At 36.8% G+C, this 16,484-nt stretch overlaps 1 protein-coding gene across 1 annotated transcript; it reads left to right on the top strand.

Annotated features, from left to right (window-relative positions):
* Window positions 1-2,156: 2,156 nt before the first annotated feature.
* RGS13 (regulator of G protein signaling 13) lies at window positions 2,157-15,163 on the top strand. The gene is made up of 5 exons (XM_015818639.1): window positions 2,157-2,353; window positions 6,252-6,320; window positions 10,200-10,261; window positions 12,823-12,989; window positions 14,914-15,163. Exons 2-5 carry the CDS (start codon window positions 6,256-6,258, stop codon window positions 15,085-15,087), a joined length of 468 nt encoding a protein of 155 aa, XP_015674125.1. The 5' UTR covers window positions 2,157-2,353; window positions 6,252-6,255; the 3' UTR covers window positions 15,088-15,163.
* Window positions 15,164-16,484: the final 1,321 nt, after the last annotated feature.

Here is a 16,484-nt window from a genome sequence, read left to right as displayed (position 1 = left end):
TGCTGCTGCTGCTGCTGCTTATGGATCTTCATGCTGCCAACATCAGATTAAAATGCTTGTACTGTTTATTAACAAAAACTAAGAAAGCAACATCCTCATTCATTAAAATTGTTACAATGCATCCAACATGAGTTCTTGCAGTGAAACATAATGCTTTTGGAACTATGAAACATCAGCCCATTCGCTCTTTGCTGGGAGCAGGTCGTCCATGTGTAGCAAGAGGAAGAAAGATTTAAAAGAAGGAAATATTAGCAAAGAATCAGCAGCAGCCCAGAAAGTAATGATGCAAGCTGGGGTTTATTAAAAATCTGCAAAACCTAAGAAGTTTGCAAGAAAAATATCCACCTCACCAAATATTTCATCTTAATTAACCACACTTAAATTTTACTGCCTGCTTGTTTGCATGCATGCATGCTTCAGGTTTAAGTTATATTTGTTCCTTCCAACTCCTCCATCACTACTCAACCAAAACAAAAAACAAAACAAAAAAAATTCCCAAAAAAATCCAAGGGTCGCAAACAGCCTTAACCTAAATAGAGACACTAAATACAATGATAATAAAACAAGAAAGATAAAATGACAGAAATCTAAAAAGCTGCTCCATCAGATATACAAAGTCTTGCAGAAAGTGTGTTGTATTCAGTGATGGGATTCAGCCGGTTCACACCACTTTGGCAGAACCGGTAGCTAATTTTCTGTTACCCAGGCCCAGAATGGACTTCCGGAAGTGTCATCCACACAGAGAACTGGTTGTTCACATATTTGAATCCCACCACTGGTTGTATGTTACTATTTAACATGTTATGAATATTTTGTTTTTTTCAAGATTTTGTCTTTTTCAATGATTTCAGGCAATGAGACCCTAGAGAAAGCATTCTAGAGCAATGTTGCAAAATTATTTCAGCACAGTTGGGTTCTCTTCCCCATCCATCTGTGAATCCTACTTGGTAGAAGACAATATATATTTGAACTGCTTTTCTTGAAGGCAATTCTTATAAAAGGGCTTGTAATCTATGCCTGATTCAGAAACAGAGAATCAAAAGTAGGAAAGCAAAAGTCTATAGGTCTGTATCAACAGTTGGTTGCTAGATAGCTGAATGAGAAGTTGCACAGATCCTAGATCACATTAACAAAGTTTTCTCCACTCCAGATTTATTTATATTATTATTACCCATGTATAATATTTCTGCTGATGTTACATGTATAATTAGTATGCATACAATTTTATGCTGTAATGCTTTCCTCTTCTTTTCTACTATATGTGACTACCCAAAATGTATTTCACTTTATCTGATAGGGATTCCCAGAAAAGAGATTTTTATAATGATTGAAATGTCAGAGCAGACAACTTTCAATCTACATAATACAATTGCATGCAAATAAAAATGCGCACAGTGGTATCCTTTCATTTCACATTGCTACATTGAACTTCCTTTCTCCTCTATAGTTTCCGGAAATGGGTAAGAAAATTTATTTCTGAACTCCTAACAGTTCCTGCTAGCACCATAAGCAGTAAACCATTCTGGAAATATTCAAGGGCATTTGATTGTCTATCCCTAAAACATACTGTATCCTGGAAACTCACAAGCAGGATGCAAGAGTCATAGCCCTTTTCCACTGTTCCCTAGCAACTGACATTAAAGTATACTATACATCAGATTCAGCCAAAACTTCAGTTACAAGATGCAGTGACTTAACTCAGAGCAGAATATTGCAAATAAAAGGACTTCGCCAAAAGCATATTTTAATAATTGATCACATGTTATGGCTGTTTCATTATAGAAAGAAGGTGGCTTTGACCTATATCTAATTCCTCATCACTTTTCAAATGAGGGCTTGTAGTTGAAGAAGAGAAGTGTCACTTGATAAGTATCACTGGAAACTTAGTCACAAAATGACAGCCTTATCTGCTAATTGCAGTCATTGTTCATAACTTCTTCAAAAAAAAAAAATTAATGTAGCTTCAGTCAATCAGTAAAGATATCCTACAAGTGACAGAACAAACATCATCTTATCAATGAATCTCTGAAGGCTGGTGGAACTTTCTTCCACATTTTTTTAAAATAAAAAGAACTTCCCACTAACCACAAGCAACGTTTAAATGTAAACACATGAAGATGACAACTCCCCAAAAGCAGAAGGGAAGCGCTTACTACTTTCAGTAACACCAAGAAGGACACATTAATACAAGATCTTGCTCTTTTCCAGAAGCAGATCCCCAATGCTGCATCCTCTGCAAGTCAAAAACTACTAATCAAGGTCAGATTTTGGCATATTTCTGATTATAAATAGAAGCAAATAATTTCCTCAACCATCACAATAAACTCCTCCTCAAAATCTGCAGGATATTGTGGTAAGTAAGCAATTAGCCTATACCTAACTGCCAGGGGATTTTAAAAACAGCTACTGTACTATTCCAAAAGAGTCTAGAAATGTAAATACAGCATCATTTTAATAGGATCTCCTCAGTTTGAAATATTTTATTGTTACATGCAGCATCACGTGTTTGTGCTTCTAATAAAAACACCCAGTAGCCTATTAACCTAATTCTGCCAAAGGGGTGGATTTTTGTTGCAATTTCTGTACAAGAATAAATGGCCTGATGAGAGGCAGAAAGAATGGGAATACTATTAGTTCAAACTTTTAGAAAATCATTTCTGTTCAACAATCATTAAGGGTAATTAATGAGTGTCTATCATTTGATTTATTAGTTTTTAGCTATTAACTCTGAATCAGTGGATATGAGCCATGCTCTGAAGGATTTCTTCATACGCTTTCCCAGATTAGAAGAAAACTGTGGTTAAGATACATATAGTTATAATGGAATATCTGTAACTAAAATAAGTCCATTGTTGTGCAATTGTATAATGCAAATTTGGTAAAGGTGAAAAATTAAGGCCTTACATTAAGATATAAGATAATATAAGGTATTATATTTCTGAGACTGAAATATCTAAGATAGTCCAAGTTTAATATTTTTTGGTGGATGGGAGAGAGGAATATATTAAAGGCGTGAATCTCATTTGTGCCTAGAACTGAAGTGCCCTGTGGCTGAAACATTTTTGAATGAAGAGCAAATCTAAAATAAACTTAATAACAGCTTTATTTGCTTTCACCATTTTTTAAAAAAGGAAATAGGTATGTTCGTTAATATCTAGCTATACCGTATATCTACTAATTACAACCCAAATAAGATTTCACAATCATTGGAAGAGTCCTTGACAATGTTGAAAGACTCAACAATCTTGCCTTCATGGGAAAATTCATTTACAGGATCAAATCACCTGAAAGGTAGCACATCAGAGCCTTGATCATGTTGATGAGTTTTCACATTTAAATGTTCACGCTGTTATTTATTAACCACTCAGAGGTTTTGTAATAGTGCAGCATATAAGCCACAGTAATTTACAAATAAATGCATGCTGCATTACTTGGTATTCTTCCAAGATAATATAGGACATAGCAAGTACAGCATTTCTTCCTTAGGTGTGCTTGGAACAAAATGCACCAATTACCTTCTTTCATGAAATCCATTTTGCTGCATCTCTGCATGAATTAGCTTCTCTGTTTTTCTCTTTCATTGAGGGAGCATGTCCAATGCAATGATTCATGAAAATGCAAAAAAAGAAAGAAAGAAAGAAAGAAAGAAAGAAAGAAAGAAAGAAAGAAAGAAAGAAAGAAAGAAAGAAAAAGAAAGCAAAGCAAAATAGACTTCTCAATGAGTGGGTGTTTTTGGTTTCCAGGTTTATACATTCTAAAAGTAAACATTTTAGTGAACATAAGAATTCAAAATGCATGGAAGAGTCTTTTCGTTTTAAGAAACACTTATGTACAAGTGTAACAGGTTTCTTTGATACTCCCTACTGACACTCAGGATAATCCCTCAATGCAGATAGAAATATAGTTGAATTAATCCAATCCTTATGGCAGGGATTTTCAAACTTTTCATCTTCAATCCAATGATAAATGAAATTGTGTAACACCCCTCGCCCCATAAATAAAATTGATTCTATTATTGCTAGAATGGGCAAGATATGAATATATTACTTACTAAAATATATACCATATTCATACTTTCTTGGCTTAAATTTGTTTTATCAGCACTATTCGTAAATAGATTATCTTTAGCTTTTTTTTTTAACCAGGTAACAGAAATGTTTCTGTCTTGGAAGTCTAGAAATTAACAATAGTGTATAAAAATACTGAACTTCACTAACAACTGTACACACACTTTGATGGACAAATGCCATGTGAGAAGTCAACTGCTGTTGAGAGTGATGGATGGTTTACGCTTCCTATTCAAGTGCTGACATTTTACAGTTTATTTTGTATGCAAGATTTGTCTAGCGAAAACAGGAAGATCTGATAGTACTTCTGCTTTGTGTGCACAAGCCTCATCAAAATTTAAATCACATACATAGTTGTGACTCCCCATTAGCTTGCTTGCAACCTCCCCAGAGGCCATGACTTACAATTAGAGAATTCCCTCCTTACTGAATGTTGAATTTTGCAAAAGAAGGTAAACCTTTTTAAAAAATGATTTGAAAAAGAGCAGATGATTTTATTAAGAGAAGTCATATTTGTTAAAAAGCATAAAGCGGTCTTTTGTTTAACAGACTCTGGCTGATTGCTTCACAACTTTGTAAAGCTTAGGGCTCATTTTTGAGGAACTGAGAAGAAGGCTCCACGAAGATATCTCTTAGACTGAAAAACTACTCATCTTAGATACAATGAAAGCTAGAGCATGTATGTCAAATAAAAACAAACAAGCAAATATACAAACATGATTATTGAGTATGGTTAGAAGCCCTGAATAGAGCATTCCAGGGTTCTGAATTTTCAGGAGAAATAGTTTATGTATTTAATTCCTTTATGAATTTGCTGACAGTAAAGTAAAGATTATAGTACTTAGCCACTTCCTTGAAATCTGAAAGAACCACTGAACTTGATGTGCCTATTACAGTTTGAAGTCTGAGATCAAGTAACAATTGACTTCCATTACCAGCCATGTCAAAAAAAAAAAAATAGGACCTCAATTCCAAACAATTTATTTTGGTATGAGGTAAATCATTGCACAGTCGCTTCTCCTGAAGATGTTACCTAGCCTGGTAATGAAACGGTCAGAAACCAATCGACAAGCATGGAGAACGAACTTCTACCCTCAAACTATATCCGAGCTACAGATATTCGCCACTATCACTCTCTTCTCCTTCTTCATGGCAGTAAATATACAATAGTGAGTTAAATAATTGAAAATTTGCTCTTTTTCAGAACACCCAGTTGCAGCTATTCCACTATAAATAATCATAAAACTAGTTCTGGAATTAAGACATTATGGTTTAGGGAGTACATTTCCAATAATCTAGAAACCACAGATGGATATCACAGATGGACACCTGCAGAAGTCTATCCAATCACATCTAAAGGGCACCTCTTCCCAGCATAACTGACTATTGTATATTAGTTTTTCGCACCTCAGCTTAGTCAGCTTAGGTCCTCTGACTGTATCTATTTGTAGTAAACATTGTCAGAGGACATAGGAAAGCATTGTCAGAGGAGTCCACACAGGGGCAGCAAAGATGCTGGTTTCTCCTTGAATTGCTTCTCCGCAAAGAAAAGGAACAATCCTCCTCAATATATTTCCAAAAGTTCTATTAGATTTAGCACATCTTAATTAACAGAAACAAGGGCACAGGAGTGCAACACAATAAGAAAAGATACTTCATGGATGATGGTGGTGGTGGTAATGATGATAACGATGTCAATATGCATGGTGCTCCATGATGCAGATGCACTAAAAGGGAACTGGCATCAGGGAATCTAAAATTCAATTGAGCAAAACAAAAGAAAAAGGGAAATTGATGCATGTTATATAGGGACATGCTAAATCTTAAACTTAGGTGCAGTTACGTGTGGAAATTTGAGACTTGAGGCTGAGGCTTCATAGAACAGACAGGTTATGAGGAATTTAGGAAGCTTTTGTCATGCAGATATTCTAGGAAACTGCCCCAGGCATATGGGATGACAAAGAGGAAAGGGTATAATCTTGCAGGGATTGAAAGATAGCTGATAATCAGGATATTAACTCGATCCATATGTAACGAGCTCAAGGTAAGCCGGGATGAAAACTGGTTTGTTTTGTCTGGAGGATGACCTAAAGTTGCATCAATACATAAGCATTATCATCTTACCTGCATCTTACCAATGTCCCTTGAATAGAGTACTTAAATATTTTTGTTTTCTTCATCCAGGATTATGAATCACAGCATCTGTTGGCTTTGCAGTTTATTCAGAGATGGCACAAACAGAGCCATTTCCAAGTAAGTACAAACCAATCAACAAGAATCCTTATTTACAGAACAAAGGGTAAAGGAGGAAACCAGGAATTTTCAGTTTCCCAAGAGTGAGCATCACATACTACTTGTCTGCCTCCATGTACTGTACAGTATATACAATTTTGGAAGCAATAACAATAGGAGGAAACTTTGGGTCAAATCCTATCCAGGGGCCCAGTCAAAATTCAGAGTGTAGTTTAGAGGTAAGTAGTTATTTTTGGTTTTGGTTTTTGGTTTGTTTTTCATATGTATTTTTATTTTATTCAGAACAAAGTTAAAATACAAAATGCAAAACTAAAAAAAAAAAATCCAAGAGGACAAAAAAAACCCCACCACAAAATACAAGTCAAAGCATTAAAAAAGCTGATAAAAAACCCCCACCTTATACACATATTATTCCCTCTAGTTGAATACTGATTAATATATTATTACAACATTAATTTTGGGAGGGCCTGTTTTGCAAGGGTGGGAACTAATGTTGTAGTTCTTTTTTTTGTTTTAAATGGAGAAATTTTAAACATAAATGCCATTGATGGAACAGAAGGTTTTCCATGCAGAGAGCCAGTATGGTGTAGTGATGAGAACATTTAGAACAGAAGAAAGTTAAGACCAAATCTTTTAGCCATGAAGGTCATTATTGATTTTGAACATTTTGAACATTTCTCAGCCTAACTTAATCTTCACTGAAGAATGTAAAAAGATGTATATGCATAAGCATGAATAAAGTTTAAACCTTTTGAGAATAGACAAGATATGTCACAACACGTCACGTGACGTGGCGAATTTGACACCCGTGCTATAGATGATAAGTAAAAAGCAGTGGATGAAAATGGTGTGAGCTCATTGTTATTATGGATCTGTTGTCTCCTTCAGAGAATTCAGTGACATACACTCAGCAGTTATGAAAGGGCTACTGATATTCAAATTGAATCCAGTTGTGTATGTCCACTGATAGAATGATATCTCTCCATAAATTACTTCCCCAATCTCATTCATAACCCTTCATCCTTTCACTTTAATTTGCTCTAGATTGTTTGGGAATACAATAGATCAGGGAAGGGAAGTTTCATTGAACAAATAGGATACCATCTCTACTACCCACAGAAATACACACAAACAGGGCTTTGACTGTACAGTTATGACTGTCATGCTTTCTTTTATCTGCTGACAGTGCTCAGTCGTTCAAAGTCAGTCTAAGGTGGGATTTAAAAATGCAGACATTTGTTATTCTTCTTAGTATAATTTAAATTGGGAATTTAAGGATAATGAAAAAAATATTCCCCTACCAGTTGTAAACCACAAAGGCAATCTGTTGTTTGCATGTGTGGGGAGGAGTATTTTTGTCATATGATAAATATAGGAATCCCTGGGACTTTGAACTATAAACCACATGACTTGAACCAGTTAACCTAACAAGTTTACACTCTCTTCTCCCCTCTTTTTTCTCTTTGGTTAATGTTTTGCCTGATGAATTCTGGACAATTAAAAAGCTGCACACCTTTTATTGCCATTTTGATGGTCCTAAATACCATCTGGGTACTAAACAAACATAACCTAGATTATATCGTCAGCAAAGATGGCCTCATTTGATTGTTAATAAATGATTATAGGCCCAGGAGGGCTACTAGCATAACACAGAAACAGACATATGTACATACATATCTATTCATGTTGTCCAATAAAAATAGTGAAAGAGATTATAAATTAGCAAGCCTATAAAACCCTACAAACAGACGAGCTGGTTTATGAATATTTTATTTGGCCTTAACATCCAGAAGCCAATTTTACTTTTAATCAAGAATGGATTACTATTAAAGTTCAAAATAATGAAGTTGATTTTGTGAGTGTCTGGGTGGTGGTAACAGGTCAAAGGAGAAGATGAAAACAAATGCCTCTATTTTGTATCCCAGCACATGGCAGTCTAGGAGAGCTAATCTCTTCCATTGAAATGGTATAGGCTCTCCTGCTTGAGCAGGAGGCTGGACTAGAAGACCTCCAAGGTCCCTTCCAGCTCTATTCTATTCTATTTCTTTAATGTGAAAAAATCAGTTACTTCACTTCCCAATTATGAACAGTGGAAATCCATAATGATCTCTAGCCATTTCAATAATTACGAAAATAGTTTACTCTGTAGTACTTTGTAGCATAATATAACATTATAATTTCAAGTGCTACATTTTGTTATTTTTGTACTACTCTTCCTTTCAGTAGTTTCTTTCTAATATAATTTCTAATGTAATGTCCACGATCCTACTTGCCTAGGAACAGGTGCCAATCAACTCTCTGGGTCTATTTTTAAAGTTGATTGGGTTGCTTATTGGCATATTTAGTAATAATAGTAATAATAATAAAGTTGGAAGGGACCATGGAGATCATCGAGTCCAATCCCCTGCTCAGACAGGAACCCTACACCATTTCAGACAAATGGCTGTCCAGTCTCTTCTTAAAAACTTCCAGTGTTGGAGCATTCACCGCTTCTGGAGGCAGGTTGTTCCATTGGTTAATTGTTCTAACTGTCAGGAAGTTTCTCCTAAGTTCTAAGTTGCTTCTCTCCTTGATCAGTTTCCATCCGTTGCTTCTTGTCCTGCCTTCAGGTGCCTTGGAAAATAGCTTGACACCCTCTTCTTTGTGGCAGCCCCTGAGATATTGGAACACTGCTATTATATCCCCCCTCGTCCTTCTCTTCGTTAAACTAGACATACCCAATTCCAGCAACCNCTTTCTAGAGTCTCAGCATCTTTTTTACATCATGGTGACCAAAACTGGATGCAGTATTCCAAGTGTGGCCTTACTAAGGCATTGTAAAGTGGTATTAATACTTCACGTGATCTTGATTCTATCCCTCTGTTAATGCAGCCCAGCACTGTGTTGGCTTTTTTGGCAGCTGCAGCACACTGCTGGCTCATATTTAAGTGATATAATCTAGGACTCCGAGCTCCCTCTCACAGTTACTACTAATGAGCAAGGTACCCCCTATACTATACCTGTACATTTGGTTTTTCTTGCCTAAATGTAGAACCTTACTTTTTTCACCATTGAAAATGGTTGGTACAGTATATACCAACTGGTATATTTCCAAGTGCTCCTGTTGAGCAAGAATGACTAAATACATAGTTCAAAAGCAGGTATGATTTTTCACTACAAAGAAATATTGTAAATTACATAGGAGGATTTGAAACATGAATATTTCAAATTCTGAACAAAGGAGGCTTAAGTAAAATAGGTCCTAATATTGCAGTAAGTTCAGTGGCACTTATTTTCTATTAAGTATGTCTACTTTTATTGATGATGTCATTCATTCATTCAATCATTTTACACATAGACAAAATACCCTAAGAATAACAAGATTTTCCAGGCAACTTCTAAAACAAAATACAAATAATATTCTGCCTCAGTATTGGAATTGGAGGTTCCATCATGTAGGAACCCAGTTATACAAACTGCTTCCTTAAGGATTCAATCTCTGAGGAGCAAAACAATTAAAAATTTCTGTATCTACTTGTTGCCATCTAATTTTTATCCACACTTCTGAAACTCAGATGTGCTGGCCTATCCTTTCTTGATAGGCAGGCCCATATGCAGTAATATTACAGCTATTGTAATTATTTTAACTGATTATTTAATTTGTCTAAAAATACAGATGTATTCTCTGCCATGTGAAATATTCATTAAAGCTAGCATTATTTTTTCTCTAGCTTGAAAATACCAGAAAACAACTGTAGGCAGTATTTGGGGATGTTCAGCAAACCATAAAGATAAATCTTCAATATCCTTAGTCTCAGATTTTATTAAAGCTAATTATGAAACTGTGATTACTGGCTGCTCTAACTTTGTGTTTTCTCTCCCTGTCCTTGCTTCTCAAAGAATAAGTCTGGAAGAAGTACTTCAGTGGTCTCAGTCTTTCGAAAAACTTATGGCTACTAAATGTGAGTAAAGACATCATTATTAATCAGTAGAGTAAGATGGGATGGGAATAAGTAAAGGATATTTATGGCATAGGACAGTGGTGGCGAACCTATGGCACGGGTGCCAGAGGCGGCACTCAGAGCCCTCTATGTGGGCACGTGCGCCATCGCCCCAGTCCTAGGCCTTCAGCTGGGTTTTATAAAACCTTTTCACTTAGGCCTCTGCCGCCGTGTGCAAAAAAAAAAAAAAGGTTCAATCAGTCAATTTCAACTTCTTGCGGGAAAAAAATGATCTTGCAAAGTTGGAATTGATTGATTGAACTTTTTAGTCCCACCCAGTCTGTCATTACCACTGCACCCATGCCCACCCAATGGGCCACACCCAACCAATTGGCCACACCCAACCAATGGGCCACACCCTCCTGGCACCCAATGATGCATAAGTGGGTTTTGGGTTGCAGTTTGGGCACTCAGTCTCTAAAAAGTTCACCATCACTGGCATAGGACATATTCAAATAGCCAACTTAACATGCTGTGTGCCAATCCATGAGGCAGCATGAAGTATACCAACAAAAATCTTATCCCTCTATTTAATGATGTCAACTCTGCCTCATTAACAAGGTTGGGCAGTAATGCTATCCTCACAGTTTACTGCAGGGCAAATGAAAATGCACCAATTGGTGGATTTCCACCAATCACATGTCCCTAAAGTGATAGTGGGTTAGGCTGGGGTGGGCTGGGTTGGGCTGGGCAAATTCTGACTAATGTCTAGAATGGTGAGCTTAGCCATCTTTCCAAATCTGATTAGGAAGGTCCCAGTAAAACAGGAGAGGAAGACCCAAAGTGCCTTTTTTCCCAATGGTTTAGCTGAAGATACAGTAGAAATTTACCAGCTGGTGGGTCAAAGGGATGTCAGAGTTTCAAGCTGATTAATGGCAACCTAACATAATTATTTTTCACTGGGGAATTCTTACCAATGAAGCTCTGCCAAGGACATTACACATTATTCCTCTTCTCAGTTTGTTATATGCTATCATACCCAATCTGTCTAAAATGCAAGTGTTCCCCACAGAAAATGATCTTGTTAATGCAAATATCATTGCTTCCAGTTCAAAAGAAGCAATTGAAAACTTTTAAAAAAGGAATGCCAGTTTTAAAAAAAACCTGCATTAATTTTTTACAGAATTTAGGTCTTTCCATATATGGTATAATTCTCAAAGTCAACAAAATGCAAATTTGCTGAAAAACATCTACCAATTGCTCTCCATAATGTATTGTGTGGGATGAGGTGAATTTCATCAAATGACTAGATTAGCAGTCGAACCATCTGTTGGAACTTGATTTTCAGGATGAGTGGGGGATTTCTGCCTTTTCTGCTTTACTGAGAAAACTTCACATGTCCACTGATCACAAGAATCAACACTGGATCCTCCACCCCCACCCCCACCCCCACCCTCACCCCAGATTATCTATGATTAACTCTTTTACATTCTCCCTCTTTCCCTCTATCACTGGCATGTTCTCTCATTTATTTATCTTTTACTTGTTCTTCTGTCACGTTCCGTCTCACTCTCTCACTCACTCTGTGCTCGTAGGTATCCCCCATCACCTATTCTACCACCCAATCACTCTGAATTTATCTCTCTCAGCCTCTTTTTTTTAACTTTCACACTCTTTAGTGCTTTCTAACTCATTCTCATCTAAAAACAGAGGCCGGGGAGGCTCTTGACAGGCATTGGCAGTGTCAGGCTTCATCCCAGGACTAAACCTCTTAGCCAAGCTCACGAAGCATCCAAGATTTTCTTCAGTATTTATTGAAGGAACTTAAGAAGCAATAACAAAGGATTTCAGCAACTGCTGTGTTTCAAGAATACGATCTATATTTAGAAATAACATTCACAATCTTTTGCTTATTTTTCTTTTTCTTACCCTGGGTAAGAGACTGTTTGACCTTCTTTTGAGCACATTGGCTCATTTGCTTACGTCCTTAGGATTTTCCAGACTGGTATTATATATTAAATATCAGTTTCTTTTTTTAAAATTTTTCCTCTGCTGAATGGTGAATGTCACTACTAAACAGAAGGGGGGGCAGGCAAATAGGCAGGGGTGTCAAGCCGAAACCGCGCCCATCCCATTGCCGGCAATGGAAAAAAAGTCATGATACGTCATGACACATCACATGACATTGCGAGTTTGACACTCCTGATCTAAGGTCCTATTGAGAGACTTAGTTCTAGTCCTGCTACAGCCAGCTGGGAAGCTGTATTTGTATTAGAACACCCCAAAATCTCCTATACTACCATGATTGTAGATAGACTAGTTGGAAGTTATAAACTATAGAGTCACAGGTCCTTGAGAATGAGAATACTGAGTAAAATGAAAAATATCTCCATGAATACTGCATATTACGGTAAATGGAAGGGAAAACAAAATAGATAGTTATCTGTAGAAATAATGTTCACTTCCTGTTGTAATCTCAGAACCTCGGAAAATGATCCCTCATACAGAGAATAAACATAACAATCATTATCATTACTTCCAATATGGTTTGCAAATCAATGTTTGATTTACATTGTTTTCAGATGGGCCAATTGTCTACAAGTCCTACCTGAAGAGCGAATATAGTGATGAGAACATGGAATTCTGGTTGGCTTGTGAAAAGTATAAGAAGATTTTATCACAGAGGAAAAGAATATCGGAGGCACAGAAACTTTTTAAAGAATATATCCAACCCCAGGCTCCAAAAGAGGTAAATTAATCAATTTGGAGAGGAATGCAATATAATTTCTCTTGTTTTGCAAAGAAATGTGTGAATGCTTTCATGGATGTTGAGAATTTTAAATAATTTCTCCAAGTGGACAGCTTGGTATTGCCGTTTGAAAACTCACCAATAGCTTTGGTATAATGAATAAGAATTTTCTTTCTTTACTGAGGTGGAATATCTCATTAAATCGCAACATAAAGCTACACAAGCAGGCTGCTAGAAGAGAGGAGGTATATCTCTAGAACAGGGCTCTTCAACCAGTGGTATGGGTACCACCTGTGGTACATTGGCATCTGGCAGGTGGTACGCGACCATCCTAGAAAAGTGGTAGCGGGGGAGGGGAATGAGCTGAACCAGTGGCAGCACTGCACAAGCCTGAGCGAGAGATGGCTGGAGCTGCAGGGCTGTCAGGGCTCAGCGGAGGAGATCCTGGTGCTTCTGCTGAGCCCTGAAGAAGCACCAATTAGCTGGAAAGCAGCACTGATCCTGGAGCTTCTGCTGAGCCCAGAAGAAGCGCCGATCAGCTGGAATGTTGCAGCATCTCCAGGGTCTTGTGATTTACATTCAGATGTTTGGCAACTGATTCATATTTATGATGGTCACAGTGTCCCAGGGTCTTGTGAAGTGACCAAAACCTGCTGCAACCACCCAGCAGATGGGGGAATAAAAACCAAATACCCCTCCACCCCACCCCCACTGCCAATCCTCACCAGAAATGCTCACAACAATGAAAACCTCGGACAGGAGAAAGAGCACCGCTGGATGGTTAGGCAGGTGTCTTGCTTGGCTGTGGCTTGGAGGGCACCCTTTTCAGTGCCATTGTAACTTTGAACAGTCACTAAGTGAGCTGTTGTAAGTCGAGGACTATTTGTACTTTATCACTTTTTTTCTTTTTTGGGGGGGGGGTCATCAAGTTTTTGACACCTTGCTAAGCGACTGGTGATACTCGGATGTTGCCATATCCTAAAAGTGGTACAATGGGTGAAAAGGTTGAAAAGCCCTGGTCTAGAAGGCCACCTTTATAAATAAATACATTATGTAAAAGTAAATGAATTAATGGTATATTAAATACTATAGTTGTTTCACATTTATTTAGGTAGTGTAATATTTATTCTCCTCCTGATCCTTTTGCAACTTTCATTAGAATACTGGAATTATTTGAACTATGAGACAAGATAAAGCAAGCTGGTTAGATTAGTCTAAGAATCTCACTAGTCCATCAGTAGGCTTCCCAGAGAAGCCATGTTATAGGGGAAAAAAATAACAGAAGTAAAATTATAAAAGAATGGCAATCATATCTCCATGTCATATTACATTTTCATGCATCCACACATTTTTTTTAACAGAACAGACTACTTATTTATCAAAGTTATATACCCAGTTTCCTTTAGGAATTATAGTCAGCATACACAGTACCTCTGTACCACAGTACCCACATTAAGAATTTATTTTTTGTATACAACAAACCTGTGAGGGAAATTGGGCTGTGAATAACTGGCTTCAAGTCATCCAGTGATCTTCCATGACACCTATTTGTGTCACCTTAGCCATAACCCCTAGACCACACTGGCTTGTATATTTGTTGGTCTTTGGTAAAGCAGTGGGCCTGACCTTTAGTTCTGAGCCCATCCTGATATGATTTCGTATTGGAATACATTTGATTTGGCTTTGGTTATTCTGAATTGTGGTGTTTTGTGTGTTTTTCTATTGATTTCTCTGGTTTTTACGCTTTTAACTGTGTGCAAGTTATCCCAGTTATTTGCAAGTTGGGTAGCCATACCCAGACAAATAAATAATTGTTACGACATCTTTCTTGATGCTCATTTTTTGTACATTCTTTAGCTACCTACTAGGTCCAGTTTCTTGCCTTCTTTAAAAGTAAAATAAAAGCTACTTTCTTTTTTTTCAGATTAATATTGACAGTCCAGTAAGAGAAGGTATTACCTTGAAGATTCAGGAACCAACTCAGTGTTGTTTCGATGAGGCTCAAAAAATTGTTTATCTGCATATGGAAAGAGACTCATATCCCAGGTTTCTTAGCTCAGAAATCTACCAAAGCCTTATCTTCACTCTTTCGGCCTAACAACAATCAACAGTCTGTCTCAAAGAGGAAAAGTGAGGGCTTTATTTTGAGTTTCAAAATCAGATAAAAGCAAGCATGGCACTTTCCCAACCAGCAACCTCTTCCCCAGTTTAAAGCCCTCTGAGTTAAAGTCAAAATCATGTTCCCCAGTTTGGAGAAGAATACACTAAATGAATGGACTCAGAAAATATAAATATTTTGATATGAGCATTATTTTCTTGTTTTAACTTGGCATGGGAAAGTTTATACAAAATGGAACTGTAAAATTCAAAGGTATCAACCAAAGCTTTAGTATTGTCTGAATAATGGAACCATCACAATGTCAGAGGCTGATGTGGTTGAGCTAACCAAGTATTCTTACTCAGATCAGAACTTCTAACATCCTCTGTGGCACTTCCTGCCTTATGCAAGCTACAGCATCAATAGCCAGAAACTCTATCAACATTCAGCCAGTCATCCAGCCATTAAGCCATTAAGCCTCTTTTAAACAATTCAAGGAAGACTGCAACTGCTGCTGGAGTTCACCCTGCACTATGTAAAAGCCACACCAAACAAGATAAAGTAAAGGTAAATCTGTAACAATATATTAAGGACAAGCTATATTTACAGTATTATATTAAAATCTATATAATGCTAGTATCGTTATCTTTTAAAGTTTATATTTTATTTTAAATAGTATATTTTTAGAAGTTTTGTTCACCCCCGCCTCCCAAGAGAACGGTAGTTATTGGGTGGTTTAGAAATACAGGTATATCAAATTAAAGTGTTTTAAAACTTAATTAATTGATATAGACAGGTAGCGTAATTAAAACCTATGTTTTTCAAAGCAACCAAGCAGACGCTGAACACAAACACTGGAAGTTAACACCAAAGTTTGTATGAATATAAGTGAGTAAGTGAATGTATGTAATATGTGAATTTAAATGAAAGGAGAGATCATTTGGAATATATTTAAATTATTTTTTTTCTTACAATATTTATATTTAATAAAGTACAAGTGAATAATCCAATAAAAGTTGGATATTGTTAACATAATAATATTAAATTGTATTAACAATAAAATTCTTTTATTTATTATCTTATTTGAGTGACATTTCTCCCCAATTATGCCTACCCATGCCATTGCGTTTGGTAGGAGATGCATGCACTAGGACTTTCTACAATATTACGGAATGCATTTAATAAAATTATTATTTAAAAAAATACAGTATTGAGGATTGGCATCTGGTGGAGCCCAGGAAGAAAGCTTTCTCTGCCATGGGGTTCGCCCTTTGGGACATCAACCCTCTAGGGATTATATTGGTCCTGATTTGCTGGCTTTTTACAACGTCTTAAAAAGAGGGTTTTGTCCATGAGCTTGAGGATCCAGATGCATGACAGAGCTTATGCAATGGTAA

This window comes from Protobothrops mucrosquamatus, unplaced genomic scaffold (assembly GCF_001527695.2).
Source record: "Protobothrops mucrosquamatus isolate PMUCROS unplaced genomic scaffold, P.Mucros_1.0 scaffold774, whole genome shotgun sequence".
Taxonomy (NCBI): Eukaryota; Metazoa; Chordata; class Lepidosauria; order Squamata; family Viperidae; genus Protobothrops; species Protobothrops mucrosquamatus.
This window is presented reverse-complemented; position numbering and strand designations above follow the sequence as displayed.